The 22,923-nt window shown below is 52.7% G+C and overlaps 5 protein-coding genes across 5 annotated transcripts; 2 read left to right on the forward strand and 3 right to left on the reverse strand.

The window, feature by feature from the left end:
- Positions 1-403: 403 nt before the first annotated feature.
- HER10_EVM0005840 (subtilase) lies at positions 404-4,841 on the reverse strand. The gene is made up of 3 exons (XM_035475444.1): positions 3,178-4,841; positions 2,751-3,086; positions 404-2,696 (listed from the first exon to the last, which is right to left on the reverse strand). The coding sequence occupies exons 1-3, from the start codon at positions 3,319-3,321 to the stop codon at positions 468-470; spliced, it is 2,709 nt and encodes a 902-aa protein (XP_035334010.1). The 5' UTR covers positions 3,322-4,841; the 3' UTR covers positions 404-467.
- A 1,937-nt stretch (positions 4,842-6,778) lies between these two features.
- On the reverse strand, positions 6,779-7,644 carry HER10_EVM0007336 (putative ribokinase protein; the record flags this gene model as incomplete). Its single annotated transcript, XM_035476895.1, has 2 exons — positions 6,779-6,998; positions 7,040-7,644. The coding sequence occupies 2 exons, from the start codon at positions 7,642-7,644 to the stop codon at positions 6,779-6,781; spliced, it is 825 nt and encodes a 274-aa protein (XP_035334109.1).
- A 4,419-nt stretch (positions 7,645-12,063) lies between these two features.
- HER10_EVM0011651 (ABC transporter) lies at positions 12,064-17,201 on the reverse strand. Its single transcript, XM_035481077.1, has 5 exons — positions 16,658-17,201; positions 13,570-16,589; positions 13,070-13,516; positions 12,905-13,021; positions 12,064-12,842 (listed from the first exon to the last, which is right to left on the reverse strand). Exons 1-5 carry the CDS (start codon positions 16,862-16,864, stop codon positions 12,173-12,175), a joined length of 4,461 nt encoding a protein of 1,486 aa, XP_035334427.1. The 5' UTR covers positions 16,865-17,201; the 3' UTR covers positions 12,064-12,172.
- A 2,037-nt stretch (positions 17,202-19,238) lies between these two features.
- HER10_EVM0002721 (uncharacterized protein) lies at positions 19,239-20,294 on the forward strand (the record flags this gene model as incomplete). The annotated part of the gene is made up of 1 exon (XM_035472422.1): positions 19,239-20,294. One exon carries the CDS (start codon positions 19,239-19,241, stop codon positions 20,292-20,294), a length of 1,056 nt encoding a protein of 351 aa, XP_035333807.1.
- Positions 20,295-20,898: 604 nt separating this feature from the next.
- Positions 20,899-22,796, forward strand: HER10_EVM0010313 (uncharacterized protein; the record flags this gene model as incomplete). Its single annotated transcript, XM_035479777.1, has 2 exons — positions 20,899-21,486; positions 21,588-22,796. 2 exons carry the CDS (start codon positions 20,899-20,901, stop codon positions 22,794-22,796), a joined length of 1,797 nt encoding a protein of 598 aa, XP_035334323.1.
- Between the last annotated feature and the right edge of the window lie 127 nt (positions 22,797-22,923).

Genomic DNA, 22,923 nt, shown 5'->3' on the forward strand with positions numbered 1-22,923 from the left:
GGGCCGCGAGGAAGTGAGCCCGCTTGCCTCGCTTATACTAACAGCCGTTCCTTTGTCGGTTCAGTCTACAAAAAATACGCTCTATGCATTAGCGGCGGGGCTAATCTGCACGAAGAACGAGTCGTCAATGGTCATCTGAGAATCTTTGCTACTTTGCGTATCTCGATGAAGAGTCGCGCCATGTAGGCTGTAGTAGGCTCATGCCGCCATGTGTGAGTCTGACGCAGGGCGACTGAGCGAACTCGTAACCGAGCTGCAGCAATTGACTTCAGGGTGTAGTATGGGGACTTTCGTGAAGGGAGGCGGGGTCCAGCTACCATTGGCCGGTTTGGACACACTTCTGGGAAATTTGCTGTCCAAGACCTCACTCAAAATTATACAGAGCATCGTCTAGTTCTCAGGTAATTATGGTTGTATTAAGTCATTACTATATCATACTATGCGCTCGTAAGACTAAACCGTTACGTCTAGTACTTTCCCGTGATCTGGATCTGAGGGGTCTTGTAGACATCCCAGTTGTCCGCGTGCGTGGGGTTTCCGAAAGGACGGAGAGCGGCAAAGCGCAAGGTGTAGTTACCAGGCGCAATCTGTGTGCCGTTGCCCAGCTTGCCGAACCACCAGTGCTCGTGGTAGGTCGCGCCAGCGTTGCGGTAGATGTCGGTGATGGGGTAGGTGAAGGTATCGTTGGGGTCGTACTGCGCAGGGTCAAAGGTCTGGATTTCGCCAGAGCCGACCCACGATGCGGCCGAACCAATGTAACCGTTCTGACCCTCAACGGGAGGGTAGACCCACTGGCGCTCAGTCCAGCCAGCCTCATAGATGTCCCAACGTGTCTGGCGGGTTCCCCAAAGGAGCTTCTGGAAGATCCTAGGGAAGTCCTGAGCCTCAATGCTGAGGTCAAAGGAGTAAGACGCCTTCTGGCTAATGGGAATATCGTTCACGGTTGAGACAGATTGGGGCCAGCCAGCCTCGTGGACACCGCCAAGGGTGTTGCGGAGATCGGCACCGACACCGGCATAGGGAACTGAGACTTGCTCGCCGTTGCTGCCCTGGATGACGACCTTGCCTCCGTAGAGCGGCAGGCCGGTCGCGTTCCAACCAAGGTTATCGGGGTTGTTGAAGTTAACGGACACAGTCTTAGTCTCGCCAGCCTTCAGGGTGAAGTCACGAGGAAGGCTGATGTCTGGAGTGTACGTCTTGGGGGCAAGCTGGGCAAAGGTCTTGACGCGCTTAGTTCCGGGAAGGCTGGAGGTGGCGGGGATCCAGGCGAGGGCATCCACACCGGCACCAGGCTGAACGGAAAACTTGTAGGTGACGTCCGATTTGCCGTTGTTGGTGACAGTCACGTCGTGGTAACGGCTGAAGTAGCGGGTGTCGTTGAGCTGGATCTTTTCGAACTCGAGCTGAGTGTCGTAGTTGAGAATCTTCCAGGCGTCGATCTGACCGTTACCGACCTGAGCCGGGGGCGCGCTGTAGCCATAGTCCGTAGCAGTTCCATCGGACCAAGGCAGAGCGTAACCACTGGAGATGATGCGGCGGGACAGAGCACGAGCGAAACCCTTGCCCTGGACGCTGCGACCACCCTTCTCGGAGATGTAGAGCGCGGCGACACCAGCCACGTAAGGGCAGGCCATGCTCGTGCCCGACAGGATGGAGTAGGTTCCGTCGAGGTAGGTAGAGAAGATGTTACCACCGGGGGCGGCAATGTCAGGCTTCAGCTGGTTGTCGTACAGCAGACCCCAGCTGGTGAAGATGTTGGGGCGGTTTCCAGCCGGGTAGTCGAGAGCAATCGGGATCTCCGGGTTGACCGAGAAGTCAGCAGTGACGGTGGTGTTGGCCTTGATGGCGTTGATGAAGGCAGCACCGGAGTCGGCAGTGATCATGGCGATCTGGCTGTCGGTGTTGCTGGTGCTGGGAGTCGTCATGGGCGATGCGTTGTTGTAAATGAGGATGTACTTCGCGCCCAGGGCAGCAAGGTTCTCTTGCTTCACCTGGAATGTGCAGGTTCCTCTACGAACCAAGGGAATCTTGCCCGTCAAATCGGGGCTGCCCGCCGGATAGGGCGTGCAGCCGTCAGCGGTGGCACTCGTATCGGTGTTGAGGGCGACAATCGGCCAGTCGACGATGGTGTTGGGGAAGTAGGTTCCCGCAGGAAGGTATCCGACGCGAACGGTCTCGCTGCCGCCGTAGGTAGCTTCGAAGGGGATGGCCGGGAAGACCTCCGTCTCGACGGAAGCCACAGCGATGACATTCTTGCCGGAAGATCCAGAGCTACCGTAGAAAGGGCCGCTGGCACCACTGTTTCCAGCGGAAATGGTGACGACGATACCCTCATCAACCAAACGGGAAGCAACTTCGGCCCAAGCGTTGTTAGACCAGCCGTTGGAGCCACCGATACTGGCAGTGATGATATCGACACCGTCGTCGTAAGCGGCAAGGAACGACTCAATGAGAGTAGCCGTGTCAGTAGACGCCGCGTTGGAGAAGACCTTGTAGGCATGAAGAGTGGCCTCGGGGGCAACACCGACCCACGAGTCAGTCTTGCCAGCGACGATACCGGCAACGTGGGTACCGTGGCCGCGGGTGTCGAGAGGATCTTCATCGGGCGCCTTGGGACCGCTGGCCGGGTATGAACCATCACCGACAAAGTCGTAGCCATCGGCAACCTTGAAACCAGGGCCGAAACCGCCACCCAGCTGTTATGTTGTAAGTGTATGTTCGCATTCCCGATGGGCGCAGCTCCAACTTACAGCAGGGTGCTTGTACCAGATACCGGTATCAACAACACCAACCTTGACACCCTTACCAAAGATGCCCTGGGCGTGAAGCTTGGCTACACCAGTGGCATTGTGTGTCGAGTATGTGGGAGCATCCTCAGGCGCAGCGGCCTTGGGTTCCGTCGGCGCAAGCTTGATCTGCTCGTTGACCCAGACGTTGACAACGTCGGGGAGCTCCTGCAGGGTGTCGAGAGTGAAGGTGTCAGTCTCGATGCTGGCACCGGAGAAGACGTTGCTGGCGAACTCCTTAACGACGGTGATGCCGTCTGTGGAGGCGACATTTTGACGACGAACGCGAGCGCTGGAACCCTAGAGTAAGAAAGACGGTGAGTGTCAGCTGGGGACTACAACCTGTGGGAAGGCTTTCTTCGGGCAGCAGCCACGCGCAGCGGGCACTCACAGGAGCGTATTCGATGATGAAGCTCTTGGCGATGAAAGTGGGAGTCTCCTTCTCATCGCTGGCTTCTTGGCGAGGGCCGAGGGCCGCAACGCCTCCAAGGTGGAGAGCGAGGGCGAAGGCGGAAACAGTGGCCGAGATGCGCATCTTGCCGGGTGCTGGGTCTTGCCTTGGTATGAACGAGGGTGAGAGAGCGCAAAGCTACCGAAGGAAACCAGGTCAGGATGGCATCGCGGCGGCGGCGTGGTTTAAGTAGTCCTTATCTCACGCTTCTCGCTGACGACCGGATGCCCGTAAGGTGGCGTCGCCGATTCCGGGAGGCAGATGCCCATGAACCCATGCCTGCTTAGCATTGCGGCCAGTCTCAAGCTCGGCATAGCAAGAGACGTTATGAGAGGTAGCACGAGGAAGATGAAGCTACCTTGCTCATATCCCCTGTTGAAGACGTGATATCCGGGATTCATAGGCATGCTCATTGGCCAGAGCTACCAAGTTGTACGCAGCTAGCTGCATCTGTCTTGTGTGCGCATGCTTAGTTGCATGGCGAGGTGCAGAGTCGCGTTGAGCATCGAGTGTTTTGCTGCAAGGTCCAAAGACTGGGGGATGTGGAAGCCGTAGCATAGAGTGACAGGGAGAGAGAATAGGCATGCTCGCCCGGCGGTCGAATGGCGCGACCCATGAGGCGCGGGCCGTGCTATCTGGGGCAAACAACGAGAGTGTAATTTCGCAAGGGTCCAGACGGGCGAGTCGCAGTCTTGGACGTTGATGCCGGTCAATGGAGGTTGTTCATTCGGAGAGCCGCCAAGACTTGGATGAGCTTCCTCGTTGGGATGCAGTGGATGGCACGGCGCAGAGGATGCAGGCCAGGCGGGGTCCAATAGTGCGAATGGCGTGCGGTACGGGTGCGCCGTTCGTTGGACACCTACCGCCTTGAGATGTCCTCCACAACCCGGCCGTTGTGCATGCCAAGACGTGGTATCAAGGCCTAGGACTGTCTTGATAGCGTGGGTCGTGGATGGTCTATGTCTGGGTGCTGTTCGACAGTTCATGGCAGAGCACTTGGGCCAGAATTGGGCACGGGGGTGCATCTCGCCAGACGAGGAATCAGGCGGAGGGGTCGATCCTTTGAGAGAACTGCCTCGTAGCCAGCTGTACTCCGTACTTCGCCCGATGTTATCGAACTAGACACCGCGTCGACGGGTTGATGAAGCTATCATGTGTGGCAAGGCAGCCAAGAGGTTGTACTTGTTGCTTCAACGGCACATGGCAATGGCTATGTGCCACCCTGTGGACCCGTCGCACTCCAATGCAGGTTCAGGCACCGGTCCGGTATGCTGCTATTCATATCTGCGTACGGACATTATCATTGTCGCATAGTCGAGACATTGACAATAAGAAAGAAGCCATCGCTACCGACACGGTAGTTGGTGACCGATGTCGTTGGAGAGAGCTGGGCCGCATCGATGGTGGCGTCTTTGGCGTTCATGGCGTTGATGGCTTTCATGGCTTAAGGATGTTGCAGAAAAGACGCATACAGCCGCGTGGTCGCCGAAACAAAGTTCCCAAAGTTCCGTTCTACTTCCATAGAGGCATTTCCCCGCTCGTTCAGGTACCGGTGAGAATCATAGGCGGATCCTGTCGTGGTTCATGAGGTGGTCCAAGGAATAGGTATGAGGAAGAAGATGGGGAGACAAGGAGACGGCGGCGGGTGTCACGAGGGAAGGCGCCTGTTAGCGCCATTCGTAAATGCGATAAGCTGATGGCCCGTGTGTTCTCGCTTAGCCTGTATTAGCTAATGAATCCCGGTCTAGCCCGAAAAGGCAGCTGAGCGACCCAGGGATCCACTTGCCCGAGGAACACGGTACGTACCGAAAAGGGGTACCTCACTCAGTCCCTCCAGGTTCTCTCTTCTTCCTCCTTCAACTGAACAACATCAAATCGACTCAGAGGTCCTTAGACCTGAATCTACAAGAACTGTTTGTCAGAGAAACCGCTTTTACCATAGGTTGAAAGCCTATTGAGGCATGGTAAAGGCTCAATAAGTCTTACGTTCTACAAGAGATCCTCAATGCCAGTCACCGCCGCATCCGCCCGATCACGAGCAGTCGGGCAACGAGAGGAACCAACAATTTCACCCGCATGCGCATTAAGATTTGAGCCAAGTCTGGATCTTCGGCCTTTACCAACAGGCAATGAGGCAAGCAAACAACTCTAAGAAACACCCATTTGCAGCGTCACATCGTTCGCATCCCATGTGCCTATTCCAGCTTCGCCCCCCACTCTCCATCATGGAGTACTTCGCCTGGCGCCATGAGAGCTGCGCCCTCTCAGGCACGCCTTACGCCCCATTCACCGTCCAAGGTCCAAGACTCCAAGCCCGTCAGCTAATCAAATCATCGACTCATTTGCTGACGCGAGGAGCTGTTGGTTTGAATGTCTCTACCCGATGAAGATCAGCATGCTCCCTTTCTCCTCTCCGCCAACGTTGCCGGAGCGGCAGCCCGGGCGGGCTTCAAGGGCACATCCGAGGCCGAGACACCCTGCACCATTGCCTCATCTGGTCTCATGCTGACGGCATGTCGCGTCTCTCGAACAGCCTGCAACTTATTCCTTTCAAACCAGTGCGTAACAGAATGATGAAGGTCTCGTACGCATATCCAGCACGCTCCATCCGGTTCATCGACCAATCCAGGCTGCCTAGGTACCTCTTGGTGACTAATGAGCACATTTCTCTGGATATGGGCGCAAAACCCAAACGCAAGATCTAAGACCACATAGGAAGGTATGCGAAGCACACCAGACGAAGTTGGGGCCTGGAGAACGTTAAAAGAAGTTCAACGAGAACAACGAGAATGGCACTATCGAATATCCGACATTATGGTTGCTATCCCGATCGGGGAGGTAGATCTGCACATGTTCTAGAAGGAGGGGCGTCCGGGGGTGCGCATGTGCTGGGCTACCACATGTGCAAGCCACGCAGCCACCAGGAACCACGGCGCGATGAGGGGCACGAGGGGCTACAGAGTCCAGACATTTCGCTCTCGTTTGCAAGGCGCGAGCTTTCGGGGTCCTTTTGATGATGACCTTGCTCCCGAAGCAGAACTTACTGCAGGATCCTGACTTGGCCACCCTCGCCATGGACTTTTGAACCCCATTCTGGTGGCCTTGTCTGATTGATACTGTTCTCTCCAAAAGTTCTGGGAACGCTGCTCCTTGAAGTAATGAGATGTAAGAGAGAGAGCTGGGGCAGCTTGCTTCTTCACTATGCCGAGGTCGGAAGCTGGTAAAAGCACGCCCTCGCATTGCGGCTGAACACCCCACGATTCTTTGCGCTGCACATCCTCTCGATCTAGGCCCCTTCAATCATGACCAGCATCAAAATACTACATCAAAGGCACATGAAATCCCGGGACGAATTCCTGCCTAGATCCCCTTTTCGATAACTCTGGCTCCACCCGGGGCCGGCGCCCGCGCGGCCTTCCGCACTCCCGTTCGGCCCGGCACCATTCGGACGTCATTCCACAGTCTGACCATAGAGCGATGATTGCAGGACAGGGAAATTAAGCTCACATTTCTGAACAAATTGCAGGTTTTGCCTCAGTACTCAGTCAAGAGTCATCTCTGCCATCATGTCAAACAGATCAATCTCATTCGCCCAGGGAATATGCCCCTGAGCACCCGCACTCCCAATAGAGATAGCAGCAGCTTGATTCGCGCGAACGACGGCACTCTCAATGTCCCATTCTCCAGATGGACTGGATATCTGACGCACATAGTCGGCCGCATACGCCCCGGTGAAGGTGTTGCTAAGCACCTGTGTTAGTCTGCGAGAAACGTCTGGATCTGGAGAGAATGAACCACCCACCCTGCTCCGTTGGTATCGAGAACCGGAACGGCATACCCAGCGCAGAGCCCGCTGACTTTCGCGTTGGCGTAATATGCACCTTTCGCACCCAGCGTGATAACCACGTTCTGGACCCCAAGGTTCAAAAATCTCTTGGCAGCTTTTGGACAGTCCACCTCCACTTCATCCTCCGTACAGTCCAACAGAATCGCAGCCCCAGACTCGTTGACCACAAGATGTGTGATAAGCTGGTAGGGTGTGGGATTGATAGGACTCGCCGGCGCGGCATTCAAGCAGAATGGGATGTCAGCGTGACCAGCGGTTTCAATCATCGTCTCGACGACCTTCTTATCGATCTCCATCTGCGCCACGATCAAGTCCAGCCATTCGCCATCTCCAAACTGCTCAGGGTAGCTGAAATCTTTCTTCTTCCAGGCCGCTGTTGCCCCTTGGCTAACATGGCTAAATACACACCGACTCTCGTGGGTTTCTTCATCGATCATGACGACGCGTTCGTTGGACGGTAAGTATGGCGCCACTTCGACGCCAGAGATATCGATATCGTTTTCGAGTAGCTTCGCAATAAGATACCCTCCGTAGGTATCATCACCGGCCTTGCCAATCATCTTAACCCGAATGGCACCATCGCCCCTGCCTAGCGATTCCTCGTAGTGGCAGGAGCGGTATGTCGAGAGCGCTGTGTTCGCACCCTTTCCGTTCAAGGCTTTCTCGGAATGACTTGCTCTAATGCTCTCTCCTGTCTTTGGAAAATGGGGTACGATCATGATATGATCAACTCCCAGCGCCCCAATAACTGCGATAGTCTTCGTCTCTGGTTCCATCCTGTAATTGTCGATCGTAAGGGTGTTTGTTGTTAGCAAATCAGGAATCGTAAAACTGGCGGGTTGTGACGATGATGGTTATTTATAGGACTGGAGTGTTTGAACAGAAGACCCTCCTTCTTTGTCTGCCCTCATATCGACCCGGGGATGTCCATGTCTGCGCGGCTCAAAGTAATTGCGACCTCGGACCTGGATGGAACACCTCCAACATGACTCCCGGACTAAGTTCAATACCAATACAGAGCCCCTTTCTCGTAGTCAAAACTTCTGTCCATCACGGTGTTAATGTCTCCCCATATTGATAATGTCCGTGTTACGCGTATTCTCCCTAGCCCCTGAATGTCAATCGCCCAGAGCTCACCTGACCGACTCCCTACCGACTCAACAAGCTCTTGGCTGAGTCCTTCCGTTACTATTTGCGATGATAACGGTAAAGTCAGGGCGCTCGCCCACTTTCCATCCAACGCTTCCTAATTGTGACTTACGAGACCGCTCCCCCTTACCTTTGATATTAGTCTCAACGAACGAGATACTCTGCGGCAGGTGGTGTAATGTGTCAAACATGAGGCCTTATGAAAGTGTATGGAGGCAACAACTCATAGCCGTCGGGCAATCGAAAGATGGTTCTTCAAGGTAGTGGGGTGGAGCGGTGTGGCATCTTCATGCTGTTGCTGGACAGCCTTTAGTACATACGTCGGCTACTGAAACTATAGAGAGTAAACCAGTCAACACCTTTTCCATTCATCCAGTGACGGTCTTCGATTCGGATCAATCAGGGAAGATCAGTACATGAGAGCTACTTAGTTATGCAACCCGGTAGCACTGTTCATATGACACCAGACCTAGGTACGCTAATACCATAGGTTAAGAATGATAGTAATGCATGCAAGTAGCAACAAGGCTGTGTTATCTCTCAAGACGGGTCACTTCTGATGGCCCACGGCCTGCTCCCTGCTGCGGAACAAAAAGGGGCAAGATGAATTACACTACAGAGCGCAGGGCATCATGTAACCGACCACCGTCCAAGTAAAATACATGGTTTTGGCGGTTATTCCCAAGGCCAGCCTTTCTAAACAATTTCTCTCTCGATGACTCGACTCAGTCGAACACTTTGCTGCCGACAGGCTCGCCACAGGCGGCAAGTTCCTCCCCTGCCCATCGCATATCGGTCTACCGGCAAAGCCTGGCACAGCGGGAAGCTTAACATTGCGGATTTTGACTTTCCACTTGCTCACAAACTATGCTCACAAGATGCCAATAGTGACTGAGGTGGTCTAAAAATAATAATTTTTATCTGCTTTTTACATTTGTTCTAGAGTTCCAAGAAATCGAGACGAAAGAATATGCCCAAAAGCAAATGGTTTTTGAAAACAAATTACTCAAATGATAAGGTATGGCAAGAAAGCATGCTGAGAGACCAATAAAAATACCTTGGTATAATAGAGCACACTTCAATATCGTCGCAAAGACTCCCTCTTTGAGTTCTGTCGAAATAATGATCAAATCTGGCTTGCTCTTGCCTCCGAAGCTCTCAGCGGTTTCGAAATCTTCCTCTGTCCAACAGGCAGGCGTGGACGGATTAAGACTCCTATCGCGCTGGGTTTCGCCGGTACTTTTCGTCAATACGTCGAAGTAGACGTCTGTATCTTTGTCCGGCATTATCTTGATGCCTTCTGTACCGGCGCCGGATTTCTTGACTGTTGCTATGACGTTTTCGGTATGATGGTCTCTCCCGATTACACTGACCATCCTCACGCCAGGAACCCATTTGATGCCCCCCCGTATCGATATTCGGCACAAGGTTTGATAAACCGCGCTTGCAGTAGTAATGCCTTCGAGGGTAGCCTCATGTTCTTTAGGTGCTGAAATGCCTTCCTCAATCTTTTTACCGGGGGGAAGGGGCTGCTCCCTAGCCGGTTTCATGTTGAGTGTCAACGCCCCTATAACTGCTATAGTCTTTCTGTTGAGTGCCATGATGTAGTCCCGATTGCTGAAAGTGGAGGGGTACTTGGTGGTGAGAGAATGATAATCGTCAAGCTTTGTGTTTGCTGTGTTGTTTCTTATGGAAGCAAGGGAAGGAAACACCAGATGCTCATCCGTGAGTGTTTACTTATAGGATTGAAACGAACAGCGCAGGTGAACAGATGATGCCCGTTCATTGATATGACTTGTAGGACTTGGATAGGTGAACAGAAGAGGTTCATTCTTTGTTGATAGTTACAGGATTTGGACGGGTAAACAGAGGATATTTATTCCCGAGTGTTTGTTACAGAATTGGGGTAAAACGGTGAACAAAAATTCTTTGCCTGGCCCTGCGTACCGCACTTCAGGCGGTGGTATAACCCGGGAGATTGTTGTGTATATTACCTGGGTCTCGACTATAACCACGAAATAGCTATACTAAACATCTCAAGAATAATGAGTCTTTTGCTTTACGACTTTTTTCTTTAATATCTAGGGTTATAATAAGAACTAACTATAAAACATAAAAAACTCTAAAGTTTTTTTCCTTTTTTATTTTTTCCTCTTATCTTTTTTCTCTTATTTCTTTTTTTTTTTTTTTTTGAATCTTTTTTTCTTTTTCTTGTTTTCTTTTTCTCTTGTTTTTTTTTCAGTTACCTCTTGCTAAAAAAAAAAAAAGAGAAAATAAGAGCATGAGGATAAAAAAGAGTTGTAATAAAAGAAAGACTAAATCACTACGTGTTTTAGGTAATATCAAGGAGTAGTTAACTACGACTGAGGTAGTTAAGAGCCTTTCACTAGAAGTTCAGATCGTGATACCATGGAACAGCATCTCCCACCGCACCGACATTCTGTTTACCATTTATCTTAGCCGTTGCTTCAATACCTGCAAGTCGCTGGCCAGTAATCGAAGCAGCTAAACAAGCAGCGCGGATTGAGTTCATCATTGCGGCTCCCGTTACTTGTCCCCGATGCCCACACATCCATGATGCGTATGTCCCCCCAAACACGGCCCTGTTCGCTCGTATCAGTATGGGAATGATTAGTCCAGCAAAAAGAGAAGAAACACTCACCGTTCGGTTTCAGTATACTCATTATCGGCCTGATTCCCTTTGAAAGTGAACTTCCCCTCTTCCCAAACATCGGTTATGAAGGACGCCCCATGATGGCCATGCGTGATAACCACATTCCTCGCACCAAGGTGCTTTAGACGTTGAAGTGTTGAGCTGATACTCTTGTTCACAGGACCCATTTCCAACTGCCACAAGGCAAACCGCTCAGCCTCCTCATAATTAACGATAAGATATTTAATATGCCCGTACCAGGCCTTGTCAAGATGATACTGAGGCACCGTGTTCATGCACACCTGAGTGCCAGAGTCTCTAGCAATTCTCAGTATAGTGAAGAATGATCTATCTCGGAGATGCGTCGAGATGATGACCATATTTGGCGTAGAACCTCCTCCAAGGGTACGGCTGTGTGTGAAATGCTTCTTGTCGAAATCGCTGGAAGACGCCACTTTCTCTGTCTCGCCAAGTTTCCATAGCTTTCCATCAAGATAGGTGTGGGTGTCTGTTCGTTTCATCGGTACTACCACATTTGCTCCCGTAATGTAATTCTGCTTCAGCCCTGCGGCAACCGTTCCGCTCATAATGTCACTACCGACTGTGCCGACCATGCTGACATTAATTGTGACCAGATTCCGGAAAGTGAGGTCCGCTGCATAAGTAATAGCCTTCTCGTGAGGGACACGACAGGAACGATATGCTGCAAGGGCAGTGGCCATGCCACTTCCCTCAACGGTGTCCTGGCGAGATTTCAAAAGACCGGCATTGATGTTATCGAAGTTTCTGTTGATTTCCGTTTTAACGTGCAAGTCCCCGATGACCGAAAGAAGGTTCATATCAAGATTGTCTATTTCAGCCATCTTTCTTCTTTGAAAATTGAGGTAATTTTGGGAGAATGATGATGATCAAGCTGTCTAGTCGTGGTGATGTTCGCTATGGAATCAAGGTAAATGGATCGAATATGGGCCTTCTTTGGCATTTACTTATAGTATTGGGATAAGTGAACAGAAAAATGCATTCTTTGATGTGACTTGTAGAACTTGGACGGGTGAACAGAGGATGTTTGCTCCCAAGTGTTTGCTACAGAATTGGGGTAAAGTCGATGAACAGAAGGTGCTCATTCTTTGCCTGGCCCCACGTGCCGTATTGATCCCCTTCTGTGTTAATATTGTCTCCTATGTTGAATGTTCTCTTCCATGTTCAAGGACTGTCATACCAGAACATCTTCTTTATTAATAAAAATCATTCGCTTGCAAATGTAATGCTTCCGCCATGACCCATGGCTACCTGACAGGATCCCTCGACCGTCCCTGATTCTCAATCGCCCACAGCTCACCGAACCGACTCCCCTCCGTCTCAACAAGTTCCTTCGGGCTGCCCGTCTCCATGACGCGCCCCTGATCCATGACGATCACAGCATCAAAGAAGTCCATCACCATGTCCAGGCGATGCGACACCATCACAATCGTATACGTCCTAAACTCCTCCTTGATAATCTCCTGCATCAACCTATCCGTCGCGTGATCGACACTAGAGCTGACCTCGTCCAACAACAAGATCCCGCCGCCGCGCCGCTTGAACTTGGCGTCTTTGACCCGGCGTCGCAGGATCGCCCGTCCAAGGCTGAACAGCTGCTTCTGTCCCGCGCTAAGACTGTCTGCGCTCATGGACTCGCGCAGGCCGCCGCGCTCTTCGACAAAGGTGCCGAGTTGCACGGCGCGGAGGACTGAGAAGCACTCTGCGTCTGTGGCTGCGTTGAAAGGGTCGATGTTTGCCTTGATGGTGCTGCCGTCGGGGAGGAACACGGCATCTTGGGGCACGGAGATGATGCGGCGGCGGAGAGTTGAGCGGTCGATGCGGTGGAAGGGGATGCCGTCCATCTCGATGTTCTTTGGAGAGGACGATACTGGGTCCAGAAGCCGCAGGAGGAGAAGAATGAGTGACGATTTGCCGCTAAAGGAATGAGGTCAGCATTCGTACACTTCATGGGCAGTCCGATGCAAAGGTGAACTTACCTTCCCGTTCTGCCACACAGTGCAACTTTTTGGCCAGGCTGGATGGAGAAGTTGAGGTCTTTCAATGCGAGATGCGGTGGAGTTGTCGCGCCATCCGATGTTGCTTGCTGTTCGTTGCTTTCCATATTGTCAGCGCCGACTACAAATGGGTTGGGCTCAACTTACTTGTATGAGGCAGAGACGCCGTTGATCTCGATGCGCCCGGTCTCAGGCCACTCTTCGGGAGGCTCTATATCCTCACCTTCCAGGTCTTCAGGGCTAACCTTCTCGGAAAAGGTCTTGATACGAGAAACAGCACCGATCGATGTTTCAAGCTGGGTGTAGAACCGGACAAGTGATGAAAGGGTTTCGCCCCACGACATCAGGGTGACTAGGGAGGCACCAGTGAAGCCTGAGTTGGCTCGGAGCTGGGTGGCAAGAGTCACAAGAACGACGGCTAAACCGGCCACCATGAGCTGCATCGTGACGACGAGCCATTGCTGTATCATGGCGAGCAGATATGCCGGCCGTTGCGAGGTATCTAGCATGTGCTGGTTGTGAGCAATGTCCTTATGCGCCCAACCAAACGCACGTATCGTGGCGACACCCTTGATGGTGTCAAGGAAATGCGTGCTAGGAACTGTTAGTCAGATGCTCTTCAACCGCCTAGTCTTTCGTGTACATACTACAGTGGGCTTTTGGACTCGAGATCCAGGAGTCGTAGTTGGCGAGAAGTCCGAAGATAGAACTTTTGGATGATCCAGCAGAAAGCAATCAACAAGGGATAGCTAACAGCCATGTAGGGGGATGCAACAGCGACTACAGCACCCATACCTATTGACTCGAATCCGGCCAGCACAGCATTAAGCAGCGCCATCGGTAGCTCGTTGTCGATGAGCGTCATGTCCTGGGAGAAGAGATTTGTGATGACGCCAGAGTCTGTTGTAGTGAAGAATGTGAGAGGCGCGTGGATAACAGTCTTCAACGCTTGCTGATGTAAAATGGTGCCGGAGGAGGTGGTCATGTAGATGATCAAGGCAACACCTGCCACCATGAGAGAAACGAGCTGCAACGCCTTGAAGAGGCCGAACAATCCGACATAGTATCCACTGCTTTTGTGAAGGGTATCTTCGGCCCAATACTTCATCCAGATCGTAGGAAATTGGTTCCACACGGAGTACGATGCGGAGAAGAGAACGAAGATAACGGTTGACGTTAAGCTCAGACTACGGAAGTAGTGGGCATACACCCTAACGTCTCCCGTCTGTCTCGACTTCTCCATCATCTCGTCGGCAACGGCCGGAGCCCGCTTCGCTTTCGGAGGTTGACCGGTGATGGGTTTATTGGAAGTCTCAGACCCAAAGTCGGAATCGGTATCAGAGTCTGTGGCCTTTACCCCAAGACTGGCAACATACTTCTTATCGCGCATCAGGTCGGCAAAAGTACCTTCCTCGGCAAGAGTGCCATCCGTCCCCAAGGCGATGATGTGATCTGCCAGTGGCAGGTACTTGATTGCATGTGTGCAAAGTACCGCTGTTGATTTCCGTCGGCGAATGATACCGTCAAGCCCAAACACCCTTCGAAAGACTTCGGACGCTGTGTCATTGTCAAGCCCGCTTAGGATGTCGTCGAAAATGAGGAGATCGCTATTCAAGTACAGGGCACGCGCTAGTGACACCCGCTGCTTCTGTCCACCGCTAAGCATGATTCCGTTGCTTCCAATCTTCGTATCGTCACCATAGGGGAGAAGCAGAAGGTCCGTCTGGAGCATACATGCGTCGATGATCTCGTCGTACCTGGCTTGGTTGAAAGTCGACCATCCGACAATGTTGTCTTTGATGGAACCGTTTGATAAGAACGGGTTCTGCTCGCAGTACCCGATGGCAGCGTTGCGTGATGGCACAGAGACCAAGCCGGTGTTGAATGGCACTTCACCTAGAAGAACCTTGCACAGGGTGGACTTTCCTGATGCTACAGGCCCAACGACGAGGGTGAGCTGAGCGGCCGGGATGGAAGCAGTGATATTCTGAAGCACCATCTTATCCGCCGTCCAGCCGAAACTACCATCGACAAGAGAAATTGCTGGCCTTGAGCTGCTGGATTCTGAGTCTTTCCGAACCGGGAACGTTTCTAGGGAAATGTCATCCGAGTTGTCGCGAAACGGGCTCTCCTCGGACGGCCTCTCCTGGAATGCCGAAGGGTGGGCAGATTGCCGGAAATCGATGCGTGATTCTCCTTCAATGTACATTTGAATCCGATTAAGACAAGTAAAGGCAGCGATGATGGTCGGAACAGACTGGAACAGCTGGCCCAATGGGTTGTTGAGAAGGACCAAAAATGAGAATGACGTGAAGATGGTCGTGGTATCCAGACGTTCTTGCGCGAAGACGAACGTAATTGCGGGAGATAGCATGCTCGGAGCCAATGCAGCAAGCGCCGTGACGATGATCAGCCAGCGGAATTGATTGCCGATGCGCATCTCCTCCACGCGCATTTTCTGGACAAACTCTGCGACAGGCTGTGTGATGCCGGAGATGCGTAGGTACTTCATGTTGGAAATGACATTGGCAGTCAGTCCAACGCGCTTCTGAATCTGAGCCATCCAGCGAGACTGGCGTTCGCCGGTAAACTTGGCGACGGCAGCAGTGACGCCGGTGCACACGAGAATGACGATGAGAGGCGCGACGAAGGCTGTACCGAGCTGGCCCTGTAGTAGCCAACATCCAAGTGCAATTTCGATAACGTTAGCCCAGATTTCATGCAGACTGTAGAAACCACGGACGATACGCTCGGTGTCAGTACTCATGAGAGTCACTGCTGCCGCATCCCCGGTGTCTGTGAGCGCAGCTTCGGTGGTCTTCTTGTAGATAATTGCTGATAGGCAGCCCCGAGACATGTACAAGGCTCGCTGCTGAAAGTAGTAGTACAAAGCCGTGGAGACGGCGATCCCTGTATAGATCAGAACAGCAGCTCCGATGAGACCGTAACTCATGTTCTTTGACGCATTGTCATCTTGCAGGTACTCGAGAAGAGTTTGGATGAAGAACGGTTGGCTGAAGCTGAATCCGATGAGGGCGATCCGCGGGGCGACAGGCAGAAGTAGAGGGACAGCCAACGCCTTGGCTAGGTCTTTTGCGAGCCCGTGGTTTTTGCCGCGGTTCTTGCCCTTCTCAAGTTCTTGGGCGAGGGTAATTTGCATCGTCTCGGCTATCATGCCACGGTCGAGAGCATACAAGTCGCCGATCTTCAGGACGTTGCGATAACCGTGGAGGAAGAGGCGATTGAGCCACCAGTAGACGCCTAGGCTGAACAAGCCGCTCGTCTCTTCCGGGCTGTGTTCTTCGGCGGTCCAGCGAATCCATCGTGATTTCCTCTGGGCCTCGATGATGAGGATGGCGAGCTTTATCACCAGCGAGGCCGTGAACAGTCTTGCGAACAGTTGTGTTGAGAAAGTCCTAGCTACCAACCATGACGTCCTCGTTTGAGCAATATCAAAGAGAATCTGGAGAAAAACGTAGCCGGTCAAAAGCAACGAGGGCCTGGGTGCTCTGGAGTGTTCGGCATACGATAATCCGACCATGAAAAGAGCGGCGAGGAAGCCGAGAGCTGAGGCCGAGGCGGCAAACCCATCTATACGCGAGCCACTGGAAGTTGTCTGTAGAATGAGAATGGCGAATTGCAGCGTTGCAAATACTGTTATGATGGCCTAAACGAAGGGAAACTTTAGAACCAAGTCTCAGATGAAGTTTGCCCGCCTTGACTAGTATGACCTACCAGTTTTATTGTTTGAAATGTTTTGGCGCCAACGATGCGCGGTTTGCGAGCAAGGTAGGCAACACGCGGAAGTGAGAGAGCGATAAAAACGGCTGCGGGGATGATGGCCAAGAATATCCTCTCGAATCGAAGAGTAAAGTCAAAATCACCGCGGCAGCCTTGAACACTAGGCCCGAGGGAGTCGTCGTTGAGACATCTCGAGCTCATTGTTCAGATCGGTCTTAGCAGTGAGCGCTGATGTATGTAATGGCTCGGCAAGGGTGCGCTATTCGCTGAGGATACCAGGGGCCAATGCTGGGTCGAACTCAATGGCTTGAATGAGTGTGAGATTTGTATGGCGGAGAGGGCAAAGATGGGCAATTTGAAAGCTATGAGAAACGGACAAGACTTAGTCGATTAATAAAGAGGCTTGTCAAACAAGCTTAAATGATTGCACCCCAACAATGACCGGTCGAGCCACGAGGTTGAGCTTACTTCTCGGGCCCGGCGTTGATGCCTGTTGTTGACTCACTTCAGGCGACATCTTTTCTGATCTGACCAACAAGTTTGCGCAATCTTTGCCAAGTTGACGCGGAGACCTTAGCGAAACATAGGTGCTTTGCAGGTATCAGAGATGGGCTACGAGTCCATGTCGTCGTGTCGGCGGCGGCAAAGATTGAGAACGTAAGCACTGAGACTGTCCTTGCCATCATTGGGAGGCTTTTGGCGAGCAAACGCCATTGCACCTAGAGAGTCGGCGGGACAAAGTGCCGATTCATGTCAGACTGCAGCGATTGCTGAGCTCGCACCGGGTAACAGCCGACGCGCCATGTCGAAAGAGGAAGGTCGAATGTGTTCGGATTCTTACTTGGTGGTTTGTCCCATGGAAGATAGAGCCTAGAGAATAGCACGGGGCGGCCAACAAAAGTTCTGCATTGAAGGAGACGCGCGGAGGCTCTAATCTCTTCGGACCGCCTCCGACTAGGACATCGTAAGTTGGAAACATGAATGCTCGAACTTGACTTTCGGGGTTCAGTCTCCGCCAGAGTAAGACCGGAGTCTCCGTATACGGTATTGGGGGTTCGCATCTCAAGGCCATGCCAGATCGATGGGTAGGATTACGATCCTTGCCAAGCACATCTTCGCCGCGAGGGACACCCTTGGTCGGCCGAAAGAAGGGGCATATGATATCCACATCGCCGGCCGTTGAAGTCTGGCGGGTTTGCACTGGATTACTTGGTGTCTTGGGGCACTATCCACAGCTGCTACAGCTGATGACGACTGGTTCGAAAATTGCTGACAAGTCGACACCCGTAACAAGAATTAGCGAGAAATAAGACTGCAAGATAATCAGGATAGACGCGTTGACTTGGTGCAGCCGACACTTTCGCAACCACGAATCTGGTGACGAGTCCGACAGCGATTCATTTGGAGCCTGTTGCTGATCGTCGCATGCTGACTGGGGCAGAAGAGTTTGGGCAACTTCGACATCGGTTGACAGCAGTAAAAAGAAGAGTCATCCCAGGGTACTCTGCGGTCATCATCTGTCTGATGTCTGTTGCTGCACGGCATTGGTCGTTGCACGAGGCAAGGCGGCCAGTTGCGAATTCAAAGCTTTGAGAAAGTTGGTGGGGTTGAGCAGTGCGGGGAAATGGACCGGGAATATCCAGAGCTGATTACCTAATACCCCGCGGGTCGGATGATATTATGTAAGATGTCGGGAAGTCAGCACAGCCACTATGGAAGATCACCAGCCTCAACCTCACGCCATACTCCATCCATGACAAGATCTCGAGCCACACCAACTCCACTCCCAGCGTTTCCCCCAGTACAGAGATCCTGAGTGCCAGCAGCTGGGCACGGCTGGTCTCCTCCCTCCAGCCAAGAATCCGAATCTGAACCGAGCTGCTCGCGTCGTATCGCTGCTGCAGATTCCAGTACCGCTGTGCAGCTGCCAGCACACTGCAGAGCACAGCACATGCACAGGCAGCTTCCGCTCGGCCTCGCAAGCTGAAGCTGATCCATCCAAACCTGCTGGGTGTGCCTGGAAGCATGCTGTCATCTCCTCCGGCCGGCACCGCTGTCCGACCCTCGGAGCACACAGGATCGGCCACGCTGCCAACTCCCCAACAGCCTGCCAAGCTTCAGCGTCAGGCGATGCATGATTCCAAGACCGAGGCAATAGCCATCTCCAACCAGACCAAGCTAAGCCGAGCTGACCTTGGACTTTTGTGCTTCTGAGGTGGACTGATTATAGATCCAAGAACAGAAAACATTAAAAAGGGCCAACAATTCCCAAGGGGTTTGCAGAATTTGGGCACACCGTCACGTACCATATTGAAACCTAACAATCACAAACACCAGTCATACATAGACACGTCAGGTTTTTGGATTCACCAACAACTTCTAGGTTGGAACAGGGTTCATTGTCCACCGCTTATTCACAGAAATATAAACACGAGCACTCCCTCGAAGAACCGAACATTGGATCACAACCACCCAGGAGGAACTCATCGAGACCAAGACAGTTGCCCTCAGGAAGAACCAATCATCGATATACCTGGCAGGCAACCCCCCTAAAAGACCACAATCAACGCCCAGCATGTGCATCGTTGTACTCACCACCGCCCATCCCGACTACGCTCTCATCGTTGTCGATAACCGGGACGAGTTTATCCTACGCCCAACGTCCCGCCCGCACTGGTGGACTCATCCTTCCGGCGCTACTGTTCTCTCTGCCCGCGACCTTCAGAGAGCGGAGAAGGGCACCTGGCTCGGCATCACCAAGACCGGCCAGCTCGCAGTCCTCACAAACTATCGCGAGACAGATACACATGATTCGAAACATCCCATTCACGCTGCCCGCAGCCGTGGTGGCATGGTCACTGCGTGGCTTGGGTTCGACCCCTCAGAGCCCGCTTCAACGTCGGTGAATCACCTCGTCAAGGATGGTGGTGTCAAGGGCGTCGGTGGCTTTTCCATGGTAGCAGGCAAATTGAAACGAAAACGCGGCACCGACGAAAAGCCCGAACATGCGCTCGAGGGTATCGCCATCATTTCCAACCGGTGCGATGACTTGCAGGACGTACCGTGGATCGGAGAACAGCGGGGCGAGGTATACGGTCTTAGCAATACCGTGTACGATGACCCCAAGCCGTGGCCCAAGGTTGAGAATGGAAAACGTCTGGTCAAGGAGGCCATCCACGAAGCTGTTACGAACAGTTTGGATGAGGATGCTCTAGCCGAACGCCTGTTCAAGGTCCTAGACACCGATACGCTTCCCAAGCACCCTGACATGAGCCTGGCGGACTACATCAAGGAGCTGAAGCAATCCATCTTCGTACCTGCTTTGGGCGACGAGAGCCATCGAAAAGCCATGGAGGAGGCAGTCTCCAGAGGCCCGGGTCAATGGGCCACGGATGACCAGAAGGCAGCCGAAGGCCTACAGCTGGGCGAACGACCTGATCCTCCTGCTCAAGGCACCATGGGCTTCGAGGTGGGTTTGTACGGGACACAGCGGCAGACCATCATCATGGTTGACTGGGACGGCAACGTGACATATCGCGAGAGAGCATTGTGGGATGGCAATGGTAACGTCATTGAAAGAGGCCAAGGTGACGAGGTCTTCAAGTTCAAGATTGAGGGATGGGAGAACTGAAGAGTCTAGCTCGTATAGAGACGGTATTGCATGTAAAGGGCCTCGCATCATCGACATTGGCGCTGGAGGTTGTTCTTGCCACATGCATCATGTTTGACACGGCATACTTAATGATACAAGGAATTATGAGCATTTGAAGTCACAGGAATAGCGAGGCTTTGATGGGAAGTGATGGGAAGTGACGTTCAGCGGATATACATTGATATGGTCGATGCTGCCTCCCTCACCTGGTATGGAAGAAACATCGCGGCAGGGGCATCGGAAGAAGTTGACGACGATGGCAACGACGATGGCAACGACGATGGCAACGACAATGGCAACGACAATGACACTCGACCTTCCTCTCGCGATGAGTCTCAACTGTCTTTCTCTGTCGCTCGGCAAGAGCTGCATGCGAGTCGACATCTGTTCAAGGTCCTCGACCGTGCGCTTGATGTCGACGCGTCCTCCAAACATCCAACAACATCAGAGCACTTTTTCATCTGAACCTCACTTTTGGCTCACCTCGCCACGGCTGCGATTCACCGCTCTGGCTGCGTATTCCAACACTGAAATTCTCGCCTCGTCTGATTTAATTCTCGTAATTCACTTTCTTCTCCAGACAATGTCCCCCGCCAGGTCCGGATCGCTTGGCCTGGTCCTGCTCGCCCACACCACTCGCTGCATCATCACGATCTCGTATTTCTGCATCGACCTGGCCAACGCCAACCTCCGCCTTTTTTCTCTTTGGGCCAAGTCTTGTTTTCTCGCGGCTCGTCTCAACTTCCATTCCTTCACTCAGTCCATCGCCATCATTGTTGCCTCTTCAAAGCACGCCCTTGGAGCCAGCCAGGTAACTATCACCGTCCTCATTTGGGCGATTCCCTACATCATTTTCCTTGAGTGCGTCCTGTATTTTGCCGCACTCATCATTCTGCTGGAAAAATGCGAGACCGTCTATCTGCATCTTCGTTCCTCCCGCTTCGGAACCGCAATTCTCGGGGACCAAAACACACCACGTCGCGCCCAACCATCTCAGGACCTCTTGGGCCTGTCCAGCGTAGCAGCGGACCGGATCTTGAGCGTGCCGAAGCAATCACCGTCGTTTCGAGCATCGACGACACCGAAAAACAATACTCAGACATCTCCCAGCCGACCTCGGACGCTGATTCGGCAAGAGGCCATTCGACTATTGGCCCTACTCGACAAGGTGGTATCCTCAAGACTTCCCAAGCAAGCAAAGCTTATGGAGCCCTCGAGTCTGTCAATCCCCACCATCGAAAATCCCAAGGAGAAACCAACCCGCCTCTTCAGCGGCAAGATATCCTATCCGGTCGTGGAAGCTACCAACCATATCTCGCTTCTCAAAGACAAGCTACTGTCAAAGATCGTCGAGTATTGGGGGAGATTTCCCACGCCAACGCTGACAATACGCGCATTCCATATTCAGATGAGGCCGCTCTTACGCAGTGCGAGAGACTTCATTCCCAAGAGAACCAGCTCATATCGCCATCGGGAACAGCAGCCCAATTGTCCGTGGCAAGATCTCATGGAGTTAGACGACTGTCAGCCAGTTTCACCACAGGCGGACCGTTGTCCAGCAATCCAACTGTCGCCAGCTTCCCCGTCATGGCCGTCAAAAACACCACACACCTGCGAGGGCCGCCTCATACATCTGTGCCTCCCGAAATCGAAAGAGGTGCGGAAGAGACGATTGAAAGTTCTGGCGGAAACAGCCCTGAACTCGGAGGTCGTCAAAAGCAATCAAGATCGCCCAAAGGCGGAATAGAGAAGCAGCGACTGCCCAAGTCTCGCACTTTTACCGTTTTGTCCAACCTCACCGCCTCTCTCTCTAGAACATCTCTAGCCAGCTTCACGGGAAGTGATCGTAAGGCCTCTCTGCAGACTGTGGCATCTCGCAAGACCAGCAGTTCTTCGACTCTTACAACTAGCATTCCGACTAGAACCCCTACCCCCATGTCTCCTGAGGTCAACCCACTCATCATTACGACAGCGCAGCCATCGGCTTACTGGTCAGGTCGTTTCATGTCTTTACAGGATCGTTTCCAAGGTGAATCCCTTCAAGAGCAGACTCTATCAATCTTTGTCACAGCCCACGCCTCCAAGGCCAGTATTCTTGCCCAACAACGTGCCGCCTATCAAGGCCGTGGCAATCTACCTCTCAGCACCACAACAGCCCTCGACCGCTACGGCACTGCCGCTTTCCAAGAAGCTAAGCGACTCTCGGACGAAGATAATCGCAGTCTCCGCATCTTCCTCCACCTCCAAGCACTTTGCGGTACACCCGAGGCCAAGAAAAGCTTGCACGCATGGCAAGAGGCGTATGCCCGAAGAATGGGACGCAGCGTGCTCCTGCCAGAAGGCACGAACTCGGACAGGGGGTTCGTTGCGCGGCTTTTCAGTGGAAGCGGAGGTGGAAGACGGAGCTTCGGCAGCTCCCAGTTGGAGAGAGAGGCTGGCAAAGGCAAGCAAGGGAACGTCATGCGAGCAAGCATTATGTGATGGTCTGGAGTATGTCGCTATCGAAGGGTTATTGTAGATCATGGTTAATGGCGTTTGACTTCATTTGTTGGGCTTGTTTGGACTTGGGGAGGGGGGAAGCTGGAGGTGTACAGGGACGGAGGCATTA

This window comes from Colletotrichum scovillei (assembly GCF_011075155.1).
Source record: "Colletotrichum scovillei strain TJNH1 chromosome Unknown Contig00005, whole genome shotgun sequence".
NCBI lineage: Eukaryota > Fungi > Ascomycota > Sordariomycetes > Glomerellales > Glomerellaceae > Colletotrichum > Colletotrichum scovillei.

Excerpts from the sequence above, each read along its gene's own strand:
- HER10_EVM0005840 (XM_035475444.1), bottom strand. The coding sequence starts at position 3,321 with ATGCGCATCTCGGCCACTGTTTCCGCCTTCGCCCTCGCTCTCCACCTT. Across the intron at positions 3,087-3,177 it reads TCATCATCGAATACGCTCCT|GGTTCCAGCGCTCGCGTTCG; the intron begins GTGAGTGCCCGC and ends TTCTTACTCTAG. Across the intron at positions 2,697-2,750 it reads TCTGGTACAAGCACCCTGCT|CTGGGTGGCGGTTTCGGCCC; the intron begins GTAAGTTGGAGC and ends ACAACATAACAG.
- HER10_EVM0011651 (XM_035481077.1), bottom strand. The coding sequence starts at position 16,864 with ATGAGCTCGAGATGTCTCAACGACGACTCCCTCGGGCCTAGTGTTCAA. Across the intron at positions 13,517-13,569 it reads GAGTCCAAAAGCCCACTGTA|CACGCATTTCCTTGACACCA; the intron begins GTATGTACACGA and ends AACAGTTCCTAG. Across the intron at positions 13,022-13,069 it reads GGCGTCTCTGCCTCATACAA|CAACGAACAGCAAGCAACAT; the intron begins GTAAGTTGAGCC and ends CAATATGGAAAG.